Genomic DNA, 13191 nt, shown 5'->3' on the forward strand with positions numbered 1-13191 from the left:
ATACGGGCATTTCAGTGCCTGTCCCTGAAGTTCAACTGGAAGATACTTGTAAACAGGGTGAGTACATGGATGGTTGGATATGAATCATTCCCAACAGTGAGAGAGGAGACACAACGCTGCTGTGTTCCACACCCACCCCTTTATTGATATTATTCCAATTTCTGAGCTAAAGAAGAATAATTAGTACATCTGTAAAGCCATCATCCACCCTCTGTGCAGAGGAAGATGACTTGCTGGGAAGTAACAGAAGGGAGCCTGGAGACTGCAATTCCTTCCATGCCGACATGACTGGGAAAATAGAACAATATGTTTTTCATATAATTAAGATGTATAAGCAGAGAGCTGTATTTTTTGGCTAACTGCAAGGTGATCAATTCAGTATCCTAAGAATTTCTGCCTGCTTTCTCCCTCTCCTTTAGTCATTGGATTATACAGCTAATAAAAAATAATAATCCGTATTATCTGATGACATCTCAGAAGTCAGAGAGATGGAGCAACATTTACAGTTGCTGGGGAAGTGGGGCTGCAGTGTCCATGACAGGGGGAAGGGGGGAGGCTGTAGTGGAAAATGCTCAGGGCCCCCTCCATAACCTTCCCTCTTTTTATTCCCTGGACAAAACTCACACACAAAATTAAAGTGATTTGGAAACTCAGATCTTGACAACTTAACAAATTAACTTAGGAAATTATCCTCCCAGCACAGAATTCTGAGGGAATGGGGTGGGGTGGGTTAAAGTACTCACATGTTATATGGAATGGTGAGAAAACAAAAGTAGAACCAAGTAATTTTGAAGAGTTTGGGAGGGAATAAATTCCACCAATCAAAAAAAAGGACAACACTTGGATAATGTCAGTGGTGCAATACAGGAAGTTCAATACAACACAGTTCAACTGATGGTACATTCAGATCTGGGCATGAATGAGAATTCAATAGTGCTATGTTTAACCACTCCTGTCAAGCCTTAAATCAGCTGATATTTTTCATGAATGACACAAAAACTTTGAAGTTAAATACAACGTTTTGGACAGACAACTCTCGCCATTTTGTGGCATTTTCTCTTGGGAATTATAGGATCAAAACTACCTAAACAGTACCGAAATTTATGTATGCAGCTACAGCTGCAGGAATGTTATTTGCCCCCAAATGGAAAGAAGTAGAAGTCCTGACAAGAGAAGAATGGCTACAGAAAGGATTATGCAGAAATGCCGAAACTTACCAGAAGAATAAGAAATCGGGACAACAAACTTTTTATAAGGGAATGGAAATGGTTTACTGATTATTTACAAACAAACTATAAACAGATTAAAACATTGGCAGGATTATTGCTATAACTTGCAGCTTCAAAAACATGTATGAGAAGAGATGAATAAAAGAATAAGTCAAAATAATTTGGAATATGCAGGGAATGATGAAAATAAATTTAAGGGACCACAGAAAGAGGAGGAAGGAAGTTGAAGTTTCAAATGTTAGAATTATTGAACTATTGTTGAAATGTAAATAAATGAAAATTATAAATAAAATTATATATAAAAAAGAGAATTCAAGAGTGCTATGTTTAGCCATGTCTGTCAAGCCTTCAATCAGCTAATATGTTTCATGAATGACACAAAAACTTAGAAGGGAAATACAACACTTTGGACGGGCAACTCTCACCATTTTGTTGCATTTTTTCAAGACAGAAAAGTCATGAAACTCAATTTTCCAGAAAACCCAGTTGTTAGTCCCTAGGAAGAGTGAAACCAGTTTATATCATTGATTCATCTAGCTCTGTAATGAGTGGAAATAGTTCTCCAGGACAGGAATCTCTCCTAGGTCTACTCTGACTTGTTGGGGATTGAACCTGGGACCTTCTGCATGCAAAGGTGATGGAAACCTTCTATTACAGCTTTCTTCTTGTTCTTGTGTTGCCTCATCCTGACCACTATCCATCAAAACACCAGTCTTCAATATAAATGGTAAATCTTACTCTTTCATTTCCAGTAGATGCACTCCATCTCCCTTTGCTTAGTTTTCCCCATTATGATGGTGTGGAAATGATAGTTTCAAAATCACTTTTCCCCCACCCAATTTATAGTATTAAGGGACTAACAGCTCATTTCGTCAATAATTTTCTTTTCCAAAGTCCACATAACTTTTCATTTCTCTTGATTTATTGGCCTGTGAGCTGCCTCAAGATGGGAACAATCTATAGTTATTATTGAATTGTGCACTAACTAAAAGAACAGGAAAACCTCAGAATTGAGGGTGCAGACTGAATTCCTCACCAATCCAGGAGAATTATGCAGGGCCACAGTTACTAATACAGCCTTGGCCGTTTTTCTTGTTGAGTGCAACTGCCACTGATAGAAAAACAACCAGGACTATTCACATGAGTTGCTTATGGAAAGCATAGCTCCTTGACAGACTCATACAAAACACATGTGTCCAGTTAGCACTCACCAGCATTGAGGAGACTTGTAAAGGTAAAGGTAAAGGTACCCCTGCCCGAACGGGCCAGTCTTGACAGACTCTGGGGTTTGTGCGCCCATCTCACATCTATAGGCCGGGGGCCAGCGCTGTCCGGAGACACTTCCGGGTCACGTGGCCAGCGTGACAAGCTGCATCTGGCGAGCCAGCGCAGCACACGGAACGCCGTTTACCTTCCCACTGGTAAGCGGTACCTATTTATCTACTTGCACCCGGGGGTGCTTTCGAACTGCTAGGTTGGCAGGCGCTGGGACCGAGCAGCGGGAGCGCACCCCGCCGCGGGGATTCGAACCACCGACCTTTCGATCGGCAAGCCCTAGGCGCTGAGGCTTTTACCCACAGTGCCACCCGCGTCCCGAGGAGACTTGTAGCATGGCTCAATGTCATCACTTGAGAGGTACTACAAAAGTACTCTCTAAAGCTACTGCCTTTCTGTGCGCGCGCGCGCGCACACACACACACACACACACACTCTGCGACTGTCACATACAAAGCAGCTGTGTAAAAAAGGAGTCTACACTGTGACCTGTTTTCAAATGTGAGAATTGTTCTATGTAGAAAAGCATCACTGCAAGGAAAAATTCTGCAACTCATCTGCATATCAACATGTGTGCATCTGTCTCATTGAGTGTACAGAATTTGAAAATCCATTAGTTACAGCATCCCAATACTGATGAATGGCAAAGGAGAGATATACTTGCCATAGTGACAACCTAACCTGACTTGTAGGTGTGTGTCGTCCCCCCCCCCCTGCACAGAAGTGCTTTCCCTAAAACAAACTGGTTGCAGTGCCATCAAGCCTTGAACGGGAGTACCAGACCTCCCAAATCTCAAAGGCAACAGAAGGCTCCTTGGTAGTAAGTGTCCATTTACAGAGGTGACCTAGGCATCCTAGACAAGATCAAGCTGAGGGGTGTACAACAGCAATTGGTGGGGCATCACAGAGCATCGCTGCTGTTTACTGAGAGAGGGAGGGGGCAAGGAGCGGACAGTGACAGGAGCATCAGATTGGCTCTGCTGCCACACTTGCACCACACTAAGCTCCCAGCACATTGATCCTTCGCCTTTTGGTAAGGGGCAGCAATGTTCAGCAATGGAAAGCCAGGCAAACAATGCTGCCCTCCCTGTGGCACCCTGCTGTCTGCTGCTGGGGTGCACATTCATTCTACACTCCATTAAAAGCAAAGGGCTTTTCCTCTTTCTTATTTTTGTGGATTGGCTTTGCAGCCAATATACAAAACAGAACGGTTTATGGGCAATTCAAGAACTCAGGGTGAAGAGGGATAGAGGCCGCAACAGCAGTGCCAACTCTTTAGAGACAGAAAACTGCTGCTTTGACTGTCACTTTGGTTAAGAGAGAATGCAGCATAGAAATCAATAAAATGAAATTTTAAAAGCACATGTGGGGAACTATGAGGAAATTACTACTAGCAACAAACTTAGATGGGATGGTGATGAATGGCTGGAAGGGGAAAGCAAATAGTCTTGAAGTTTTGAATTTTATCATTCTGGCCCATATCAAAATTATTACATTTCTCTGTCTTCTTAAGTTCTGAAAATAGGAAAGAATGCAAGAGGCAGGGTCAATAAGGTGCAATTATCATTTAATTAAACTCCAAAGGGTTTTGGCTGCCTTCATAAAAAGGAGACTCGTTTCTGCAGTTAGTTAGATAAAAAATACATCATTATGCAGAGGAACAATCAAGTTAGGAAACATGAGAACTAAAACTAGAATTGCACTTCATTGGCCTTGCCTTTGCAACTTTGCCTAGAGGATCTTTTTACATATTGCTTTTCACCAAAGCCACAAAGCGGCTTACAAAACAAAGCATACAACATTAAAACCATAAATTAACTTTTGAGTCTGTCAGCATGTGGTATTAGTTCTTCCTCCCGTATATATTGCTGACAGACTCAAAAGTTAATTTATGGTCAATCCCTGGGATGGTGGCTAGAAGGGAGGAATCACGAAACAATCATAGATGGATCACAAGCAATTTGTTGTCAAATCCAGGTGTAATTCTAACCTGGTTGAGATCAATGGTTTTGTCACTGAGCCCAATGACATGAAGATGACTGAACTCACTAGGTAGGATTAGCATGCACCCAGGGCTTAGAAATCTGCAGAGTCATCTGGCTTTATTTCTGGAATGGGACAATCTTCGCTACCAATTTGTTTCCTCTTGTTTCCTCCCCAGTTTTCACTGCTAGCACATTTGCTACCCCACTCCAAGCTGACCACATACCTCACTGAGCTCTATCCTCCTCTCTCGCAGGATGTTTTTCAGGTCTTCTGTCTCTATAGTTGCAGAGTAGCACAGGTGCAGCAAAGAATGAACTGGAGGCCCCAGTTCTTCATTGGGCGACAACTAGTTTTAATCCTGGATTGCCCAAAATGGACTCACCACAAGCCACAAGGTTTTCTCTCATGCTAACGGAATGGGGGCAGTAAAGAGGGAAGTGATACCTGGCCTGATAGTCCTGCTGGCACTGCTTCCTTTGCCGATGCCACCGATGCTGTCTCCTCGTGTCAAAATGGAAATGCCGCTAAAGCTGCTAGCTTTGGTGACAGGAGGACGTAGATTGCGGGTGGAGCCATCTGAATCTGTGCTGCTCCAAGGCCTGGGCTCAAGTGACTTCAGATCGCTCTCGGTGCTGCTCTGGCGGCTGCCCGAGGCCCGGCTGAGCCCATCCCGGTTACCCCTGCAGCAGAGATTACAGCGGTTAACGCCACTGAGAGCTAGAAAGGTACAGCATGTCTGGACATTCAAGGCATCAATGTGTTGTTTGTGTTAGAAGAACAGACAAGACAAGCACAAGTAGCTACACTGAGGAGAACCAGCTCAGCGAATACCACCCAACACATGAATTAGCATGGAGGCTGGTGAGTTTTACAGGCAACTCCTGGCAATGTGGGCTGCCACATGTGTAGAATGGTCTGTATCGTAGCTGCTCAAGGCCTACCCAGAAACAGAGATCTAAAAGGCACATTGACCTCCTAAGATACAGATCAGGCAGGGGAAAGAATCTGAATGGTCTTGGTATTTCTTTCTGATCAGACAGCAGATGAACTGCATCTCTCAAACAGCAGGCCTGGACCAGATTAACCATTAAGCAAGCAGCCTAAGGCCCCAGCAAATGTGGGATCTTCCCTTCCGAGATACATTTATTTGGAAGTTCCCCAATGTAGCACACCTATCCTGCTCCTGGCACACATCATTTTCAAAAATGCCTCAAAACAGAACATGGGACCTGTCTCTCATTATGAGACAAGGAGAAAATAGAAGCCACTGTGAATCCAGTAGAAAGAAGAAAACATCAATGGCTGGCTGTCTGGCTGAGAAGATAAAGGAAATTGTAGAACATTTCAGAAGAACAGGATAGATAATAGAGAAGGAAGCTACTTCATTGCAGAAGTTACAGAGCGGTATATGTAAAAAGAGCAGAAAGGGATGCCTGTGATCAGAGATGTCTATTCCTCTGAGAATACAGCTCAACCAAAAGGACCCCCATGCTAAGCACTTCGAAAATAAATGATGTATTTGGCTTTGAGGCTATATTTGTTTATTCTGTGACTAAATTTATATCCCTCCCTTCTTTCCTGAAAAGATGGCATGGGCAGCTAACAACATTAAACAAACAAATATTTGAACATCTATGGTATTTGGATGTCCGTACTCCCTCCCAAAGGACTGCACAAATAAAAATGCCTTTAAATTCTGCCTGAACATGGCCAGGAAAGGGGACTGCCTAATCTCCCCAGGAGGGAGTCCCAGAGATGAGGTGCTGCCACGGAGAAAGCCCTGTCTTTGCCAGCCACAACAGTAGTGATGTGAAGAGGGCCGCTTCTCTCTCTAATTTTAAACTGTGTGTTGAGGCAGGGACATATGGAAGGAGGTGATTCTTCAAGTGTTGGCTCCAAAGTAATTTTGTGCTTTGTATATGAGCACCAACATGTTAAATTGATCCTAGAAGCGCACCAGCAGCCAGCACAGTGCTCTCAGGTTTGGAGTGTTGAGCTCTTCCTCCAGGCACAATCATGTGCTCTAACTTGGCCATATTTGTCCCTAGTTTTGCACCACCTGCGTTCTAGCCATCTACCAGTCCTTTTCATAGCCCAGAGCTCTGCAGAAAATCAAGGGGCTTTCCAGCTCCCATGGACCTAAAGAGGACACAATCATGTTGATGGCTCTCTACATCTCACCATGCTGCAAGCAGAGCAAGGGCCTCAACAACAGCAGCAGCAATGCCAGCTGGAAAATTCCCCGGACCATTCAAGAATATTTCATATTCCATAGGTCTCCAGGGGCAGACCATGCTCAAATCTCCCCCACCCCTGCAGGAAACCAGTCGCTTAAACTTCACAAGGGAGTGATCTATCCATAACAAGGTGATAAGACACCATCTGATCACCACTGAATCACTCCCAACCCATTCCGTAACCAAAACAACAACAACAATCAGACTAAATATATGGCCCACGTTCTGTGTTGGACTACTGATGACTTGAGACAACCCTTTGATTGTCATGGCAGCCATGAAGTCCTAAACTGATTTCCAACAGGACAGCTTCCATATGGACACTGAAGTCCTTCATGACCAGCATACTAGGGTTCTACAAAACCACACCAGAATCTGCATCTGCCAGTTCAGGGAGGCTACTGGGCCGCAGGATGGATGATACACCAGCAGCATCCCGATTCTCTATTTTTGGCTAAGTATCAGTCTGCATCTGTATGAGAACTATTTTAATTCTTTTAACATGTGAAATAGTTTTAAATATTGGTAATGGTTTTTATATATGGAAACAGTTCTTTTTTCCTCAGGGTGTACTCAAGGGTACGCAGTACTGCCCCCCCCCCCCGTTGTTGCTAAAAAGTGTAGCACTTACGGGAACAACTTCATGGTGAGTAGCGGCACCTATTTTTCTAGAAAAAAAAGAACTGTATGGAATGGAACTGTTTTTAAACTTTTCTTGTTTTGTGGTTGTGATTGTTTTATAATTGTCATATTTCATTACTGTTACACACCTGGGACCTTATGGTAAAGGGCAGCTAAAAAATCTAATAATGTAAATGAATATCAGGTACACCGGCCTGTATCTGTTTCCCAGCTTGACTGGCTTCCTGCTAACACAGATGGAATCGTGGTTAACTACTGTGACACTCCTCTAGACACATACACACAGTTTTGCCCAGTGCTGTATTGAGTACTTGGGCAGAAGGGCTCAGTCAGATCAGGAAATGTTGAATGAACAAGTTAACAGGAAGCTTAGTTTATTTGTACTCTTAACATGATTCCTATAATGAGTTAGTTAGTTAGTTAGTTAGATAGAAAGTTAGTTCAGGCACAGAGACCTGTCCTGCATCTTCCACTGTGAAGACAGGTGCAAGAATTCATTCAGTTCCTTTAGCACTCTCTTACTCCCTTGTTGTCCAAAGATCCAACCACCTCCCTGGCCAAGTTCCCACTTCTAATTGCATTTGTTGTCATTTAGTGATTTGCTCCTCAAATTCTTTTTTTGCATTCTGTACTGTCGGCTTGCATTTCTCAGTTATTTTCTTGTTTTGGTCTCCTCATTTGGACAAGACTTTCATTTTCTAAAGTCTTCTTCCTTGATGCTGCTTGTTAAGCATGCCAGAATCCTCCAGACCCTAGTGGTACTTTTCCTAAATTGGGATATACATTCTAGCTGGATTTCTATTATTGCTGCTTTGAACAATTTTATTATGCTTTTAGATATGTTGTAAGCCACCCACAGCAGCTCGGGAAACCCAGCCAGAGGGGTGGGGTATAAGGATGATTAATAAATTATTATTATTAATTCTCAAGCATTCCAAAGAGATCTGACTCTTTACTTTTCCTCTCAACTTCTTTTTTACCAATCACCTGCTTTTGGGGAAGTTTCCTCTTTTGAAGTAAAATGTAACTGTGTTGGATTTCTTTGGCAATTGTCCACTTATGTATATGTTGAACATGACAGCAATTTAGGCACTGTCTCCAATCAATTTAACAATATTTACATCATGGACCAGATCCTGAATTATTTTATTAATAATAAAATTTAAGACCAGAGTCACACACACACACACACACACGCCTCCTAGTTGGTTTCATCTCCAACCATTGTATGGTACAGTGTTTTAAGATATTTGGAAATTTAGTGGCACGACAGTGCATCAGGGAGAACATATGACGCGAGTATGAGGTTTTGTTTCTTAGATGTAAAAATGGCTAGGTTGGACTCCAGGTGGCTGAAAAGGCATGAGGTGAAGAAATGTCTGTCCCTACAATGGCAAATTGCATATAAGCCACTGTAGACCAGAACTGGAAATGAAGAAGAGGGGAGAACTTCTAAAATTTCCAACGCTAAGCTGTCTGCTGAGCAATATCCCCTGGAGCACGTTCTTAGCTTCCTCCTTCCACTTGAAGGGGAGCTGCTATGCCTGTACATGAACTCCTCATCTGTGCTGAGCTCTCGCTTTAGTTAGATTTGCACATACATTAAGGGCAGCAAAGTAGGAAGTCTGATCCATGGGGCACAATCTAAGTGATGCTGCATAAGGATAGTTCGACTTCAAGGGATCATTAAGATTTTAAAAATATTGCAGTGAATTGCCTCTTGTTCTGTGGCCAGAAATGTAGGAGCTCTGTTGATACTGATCAAGAAATGTGCCCTGACATTCCTTTACCTAGGAGCATTTTAAATTACTTTCATGTTAAGCTAGCCCCTGATAACATATTGTTGTACTGAAGGGTGAATGGAGAATTAAGTAACTTTCACATCTTTTTAATATCTACCCCACTGAAAAGCCATTTTTATCAGTTTGCAGCATTAGGAGAGGACAAGAGGTAGATCTTGATGTCTTTTCTGTCTAAGCAGCAGCTGAAGTTTAGGGAAAACTCTGATTACCGCTCCCCCAATAAAAGATTGCTCATTCAGATGCTCTGCTAACATAGAATGTCTTGCTGCCTTTGTTTAAGGGGTAAAGAGGACCCCTGACCATTAAGTCCAGTACTTGCACTTTTGGCGTGCTTTCGAACTGCTAGGTTGGCAGGAGCACAGACCGAGCAACGGGAGCTCAACCCGTCGCGGGGATTCGAACCACCGACCTTCTTATGGGTAAGCCCTAGGCTCTGTGGTTTAGACCACAGGGCCACCCGCATCCCTGCCTTTATTTACCCACAAATAATTCAAAGAGAAAATGAATCTCACAACGAGGTTAAAAAAAGGATGGAGAACTTGCGGCTCATGAGTTAGGGATGATGGGAATTGCGGTCTAACAGCATCTGGGAAGGCCACAGGTTCCCCATCCTTGGATTCAAGACAGCCAAATGTTCCATGAGATTATGCAAGACTCTATTCTCATAAAGGTTCAATGCATGGTGAAGATGGCTGGATCCAGATTGAAATATTCCCAGTTCTTGCATCCAGTCCCCATGCCTAGCCTCCATAAAACTGCAGTTCTAAGCTCACTTACTTGAAAGTGAGCCAGAATGAAATAAGTGGAACTTACTTCTTAAGTATATGCACTTGGACACCAGCAATCTTTTGAATACGCCAGTGTTTTAGTTTTATCTGTGTTTGCATGTGTGTGGGAAAGGTTGGACACAAAGTGATGTTACAAAAGATGAGACAATTTGAAGGACTCCACAAGCAGCCATGCATGGTGCGATTTTGCTCTGCAAGACAAATGTATGCAAGAAATCACACAGAGGTACCTAAAGATCTGCCGCCTTTTGTGAGAGCTAGAAGAAAAGCCTTCTTTGGAGAGTCTGTTGGTTAACATCAAAGAAAAGCATTGTTATGGAGTTTCAAGATCCTCTCTCCCTTAAGAAAGCCTGAAGATGGAAGGAAGCATGCATGCATGAGTTGTACTAACCTGCTGTCGTTCAGGAATCCGTTCTGGCCAGACTACCAGCAGACAGAGCCACACAATTTGAAATGGAAACAAAAAGAACAGCTCTCATAAGATATTTGTCCTGACAATCTGAAATCAAGGGGCATCTAGGCACTCAAAAAGAAAGGAGTTCAAGATCCCCTGCTAAAATATTCCTATAATTGCAACTAAGTAAAATAAAAGAGGGAAACCCCATGCAAAGGGGGAGGGGAGCAGGAAGCAAAAGCAAAGGGGTAGAATAAATTATTTTATACCCAATAATTTATAATCCAATATGTTTTGGATCTATCAGGTCCTTCATCAGAAATTTCTTTTTTTTAAACCTTTTTCTGTTACAAAATTGTACAGACGTAAATCATAAAGTAAGACATTGCTGAAAAAATGGGTCACTACCGTATATTGTTTTACAGTGATTACAGTAAATCAGTTCAATTAATTCTTCAACCAATCAGCTTGGAAAACACAGAATAATAGGAGTGAGCTAATGAGTAGTGCCAGCTTACACTATATTGTAATATATGTTGCAGGTATTTCTCATCCATGTGTTGTTTCATTTGAATATTTAATAAAATCATAGAATCATACCACAGAGTGTAAAAATTATCTCCTTTTTCCCCTATATCCTTGCCATCTTCAATTTTTGCAACAACATTTCCATTTTGGCTGTTTGCCAATATTCATTAATTGCAAGATTTTCCAAGTTCTGTCTGTTACTGTTCTAGCAACTGTTCATAAATGTGTAATTAATTCCTCACTTCTTGACTGGTTTTTATCTGAAGTATGTAAGTTAAGTAAGGCTAAAGACAACACCGGTCCTAAAGGATCTTCACTAGCTCCCAGTATGTTTCTGAGCACAATTCAAAGTGTTGGTGCTGATCTATAAAGCCCTAAACAGCTGCAGCCCAGTCACTCCAGGGGTCTTCTGGCGGTTCTCTCATGGCGAAAAGTGAAGTTACAGGGAACCAGGCAGAGAGCCTTCTCGGTAGTGGCGCCCTCCCATTAGATGTTAAGAAGATAAAGAACTACACAACTTTTAGAAGACATCTGAATGCAGCCCTGTATTGGGAACTTTTTAATGTTTTAAACATTTTACTATGTTTTTATATGTGCTGTAAGCTGCCCAGAGTGGCTGGGGAAACCGAGCCAGATGGGCAAGATATAAATAATACTGTTGTTGTTGTTGTTGTTGTTGTTGTTGTTAAGTATGTACCTATAACTTGGAATCCTCTTCAGCATACCGTATTTTTTGCCCTATAGGACGCACTTTTTCCCCTCCAAAAATGAAGGGGAAATGTGTGTGCGTCCTATGGGGCGAATGCAGGCTTTCGCTGAAGCCTGGAGAGCGAGAGGGGACCCCTCTCGCTCTCCAGGCTTCAGGAAGCTATCCTATCCGCTAGTCATGGGAGAGCTCCCACGGCTTGGGGAGAGGTGCCTGCACCCGAAGCCAGGGGGGGCGCTGAGCTCAGAGCCCCCCAGGCTTCGGGCTTAGCGCAGCTCTCCGCAAGCCGTGGGGGGGCTGCGCAAACTCGTGCGGCTCTCCCACAGCTTGGGGAGAGGTGCCTGCACCCGAAGCCTGGGGGCGCACTGAGTTCAGCACCCCCTCCCAGGCTTCGGGCTTAGCGCAGCTCTCTGCAAGCCGTGGGAGGGCTGCGCGACCTATAGGAACTTATATAGTTAAACACACCCAATTACTATTAAAAATGAGATATTTGTTTCTCCCTAAAAATAAGGAACCCACAAATTGTTTGTGGATACTCAATGCTACAACACTGCTGAAGCTAAATAGGCATGAACCTAGACAACTAGAATAGAAGATCATGTTGGAGTAGGATTTTTTAAAATGGTATTCATGCTCACCTCTCGTGCAAATATGCGTTCTCTAACCCTTTGATACTCCTCCTCTCGCTCTTCTATGGATTTACTCCTCCGTCCATCTTGAAGTGGGATTCTGATCTAGATTGACAAACAGAATTTATCTTAGTTAAGACCTTAGTATACATTCACCACAGCAGCAAGGAAAAGTATGCAGTGAAAAATTGATTTATAAGCATGTGGGGGGGTCACATTGACACAATGCTATGGTGCACAGATTTGCTACCTAAATTGTGCATTCCAGAGGCACATTCCATTTGGCACAACTCTTCCTTTTGAAGTAAGAGCATCACTTCCAGTGAGCTGAGTGAGTTAACTTAGGAAATTCTGTGTAAGATGTCACTGCTGCTGAAAAGTACAAATGGGAATTATTTTGCTTCTGAGTATCACAATCAGCCAACATCAATCAATTCCCACTGTTCTGAAACATGCAGTCCACACCACAGGTAGGCACACCTACACAAAAAGGTGATAATACAAACTGCATTGCTTTCATCGTGACATCTGTCGCCTCCCCATTTACATTAAAAGTTACCCCTCTTTGTTAGGAGGAAAGGCCAAGATTAAAATATTATTTACTTCTCCATTCGCTATTCAGATAGCATACCTGAACAAAAATAAACCTTGAAAAACAAAAGTTGCTCTTAACTCTTAGCCCCAGCAGTGAAGATTGGTCCTTACCAATGACTTAATCAAATGAAGTTTTGGTTAATTCAGTTAAACCAGCTAAAGCCTGTAGACCTATTCATTTGTTGGCTTTCTGTTAAGGGTACTTTACATGGATAAAGGCCTGCACAAGGCCAATTGTTGAGGCTGAATTTGAAACAACACTGGAAAACTCCCAGTTTCAATTCTGTGTGCTGACCATCACACCTTGCTGATTTGTTATGCGACTTCCCTCATCCTAGCCTATGGTTTTACCATGGTGATGACTTTAAAATGTGGCAAAAC

At 42.7% G+C, this 13191-nt stretch overlaps 1 protein-coding gene across 8 annotated transcripts in view; it reads right to left on the reverse strand.

Annotated features, from left to right (window-relative positions):
• The window catches only part of R3HDM2 (R3H domain containing 2), a 155282-nt gene that overhangs the window by 28918 nt on the left and 113173 nt on the right, over positions 1-13191 (reverse strand). For 5 of the 8 annotated variants that reach the window (XM_082208107.1, XM_082208100.1, XM_082208101.1 and 2 more), the window contains exons 10-13: positions 12226-12321; positions 10351-10382; positions 10190-10243; positions 4935-5170 (exon numbers count right to left, since the gene is read on the reverse strand). In XM_082208107.1, coding sequence (XP_082064233.1) covers positions 4935-5170; positions 10190-10243; positions 10351-10382; positions 12226-12321 — 418 coding nt within the window. The remainder of the gene's footprint in view (positions 1-4934; positions 5171-10189; positions 10244-10350; positions 10383-12225; positions 12322-13191) is intronic. The other 3 variants (XM_082208102.1, XM_082208103.1, XM_082208106.1) reach the window with 1 other exon arrangement.

Source organism: Podarcis vaucheri (genome assembly GCF_965113315.1).
Source record: "Podarcis vaucheri genome assembly, chromosome: 2".
In the NCBI taxonomy this organism is placed as follows: Eukaryota; Metazoa; Chordata; class Lepidosauria; order Squamata; family Lacertidae; genus Podarcis; species Podarcis vaucheri.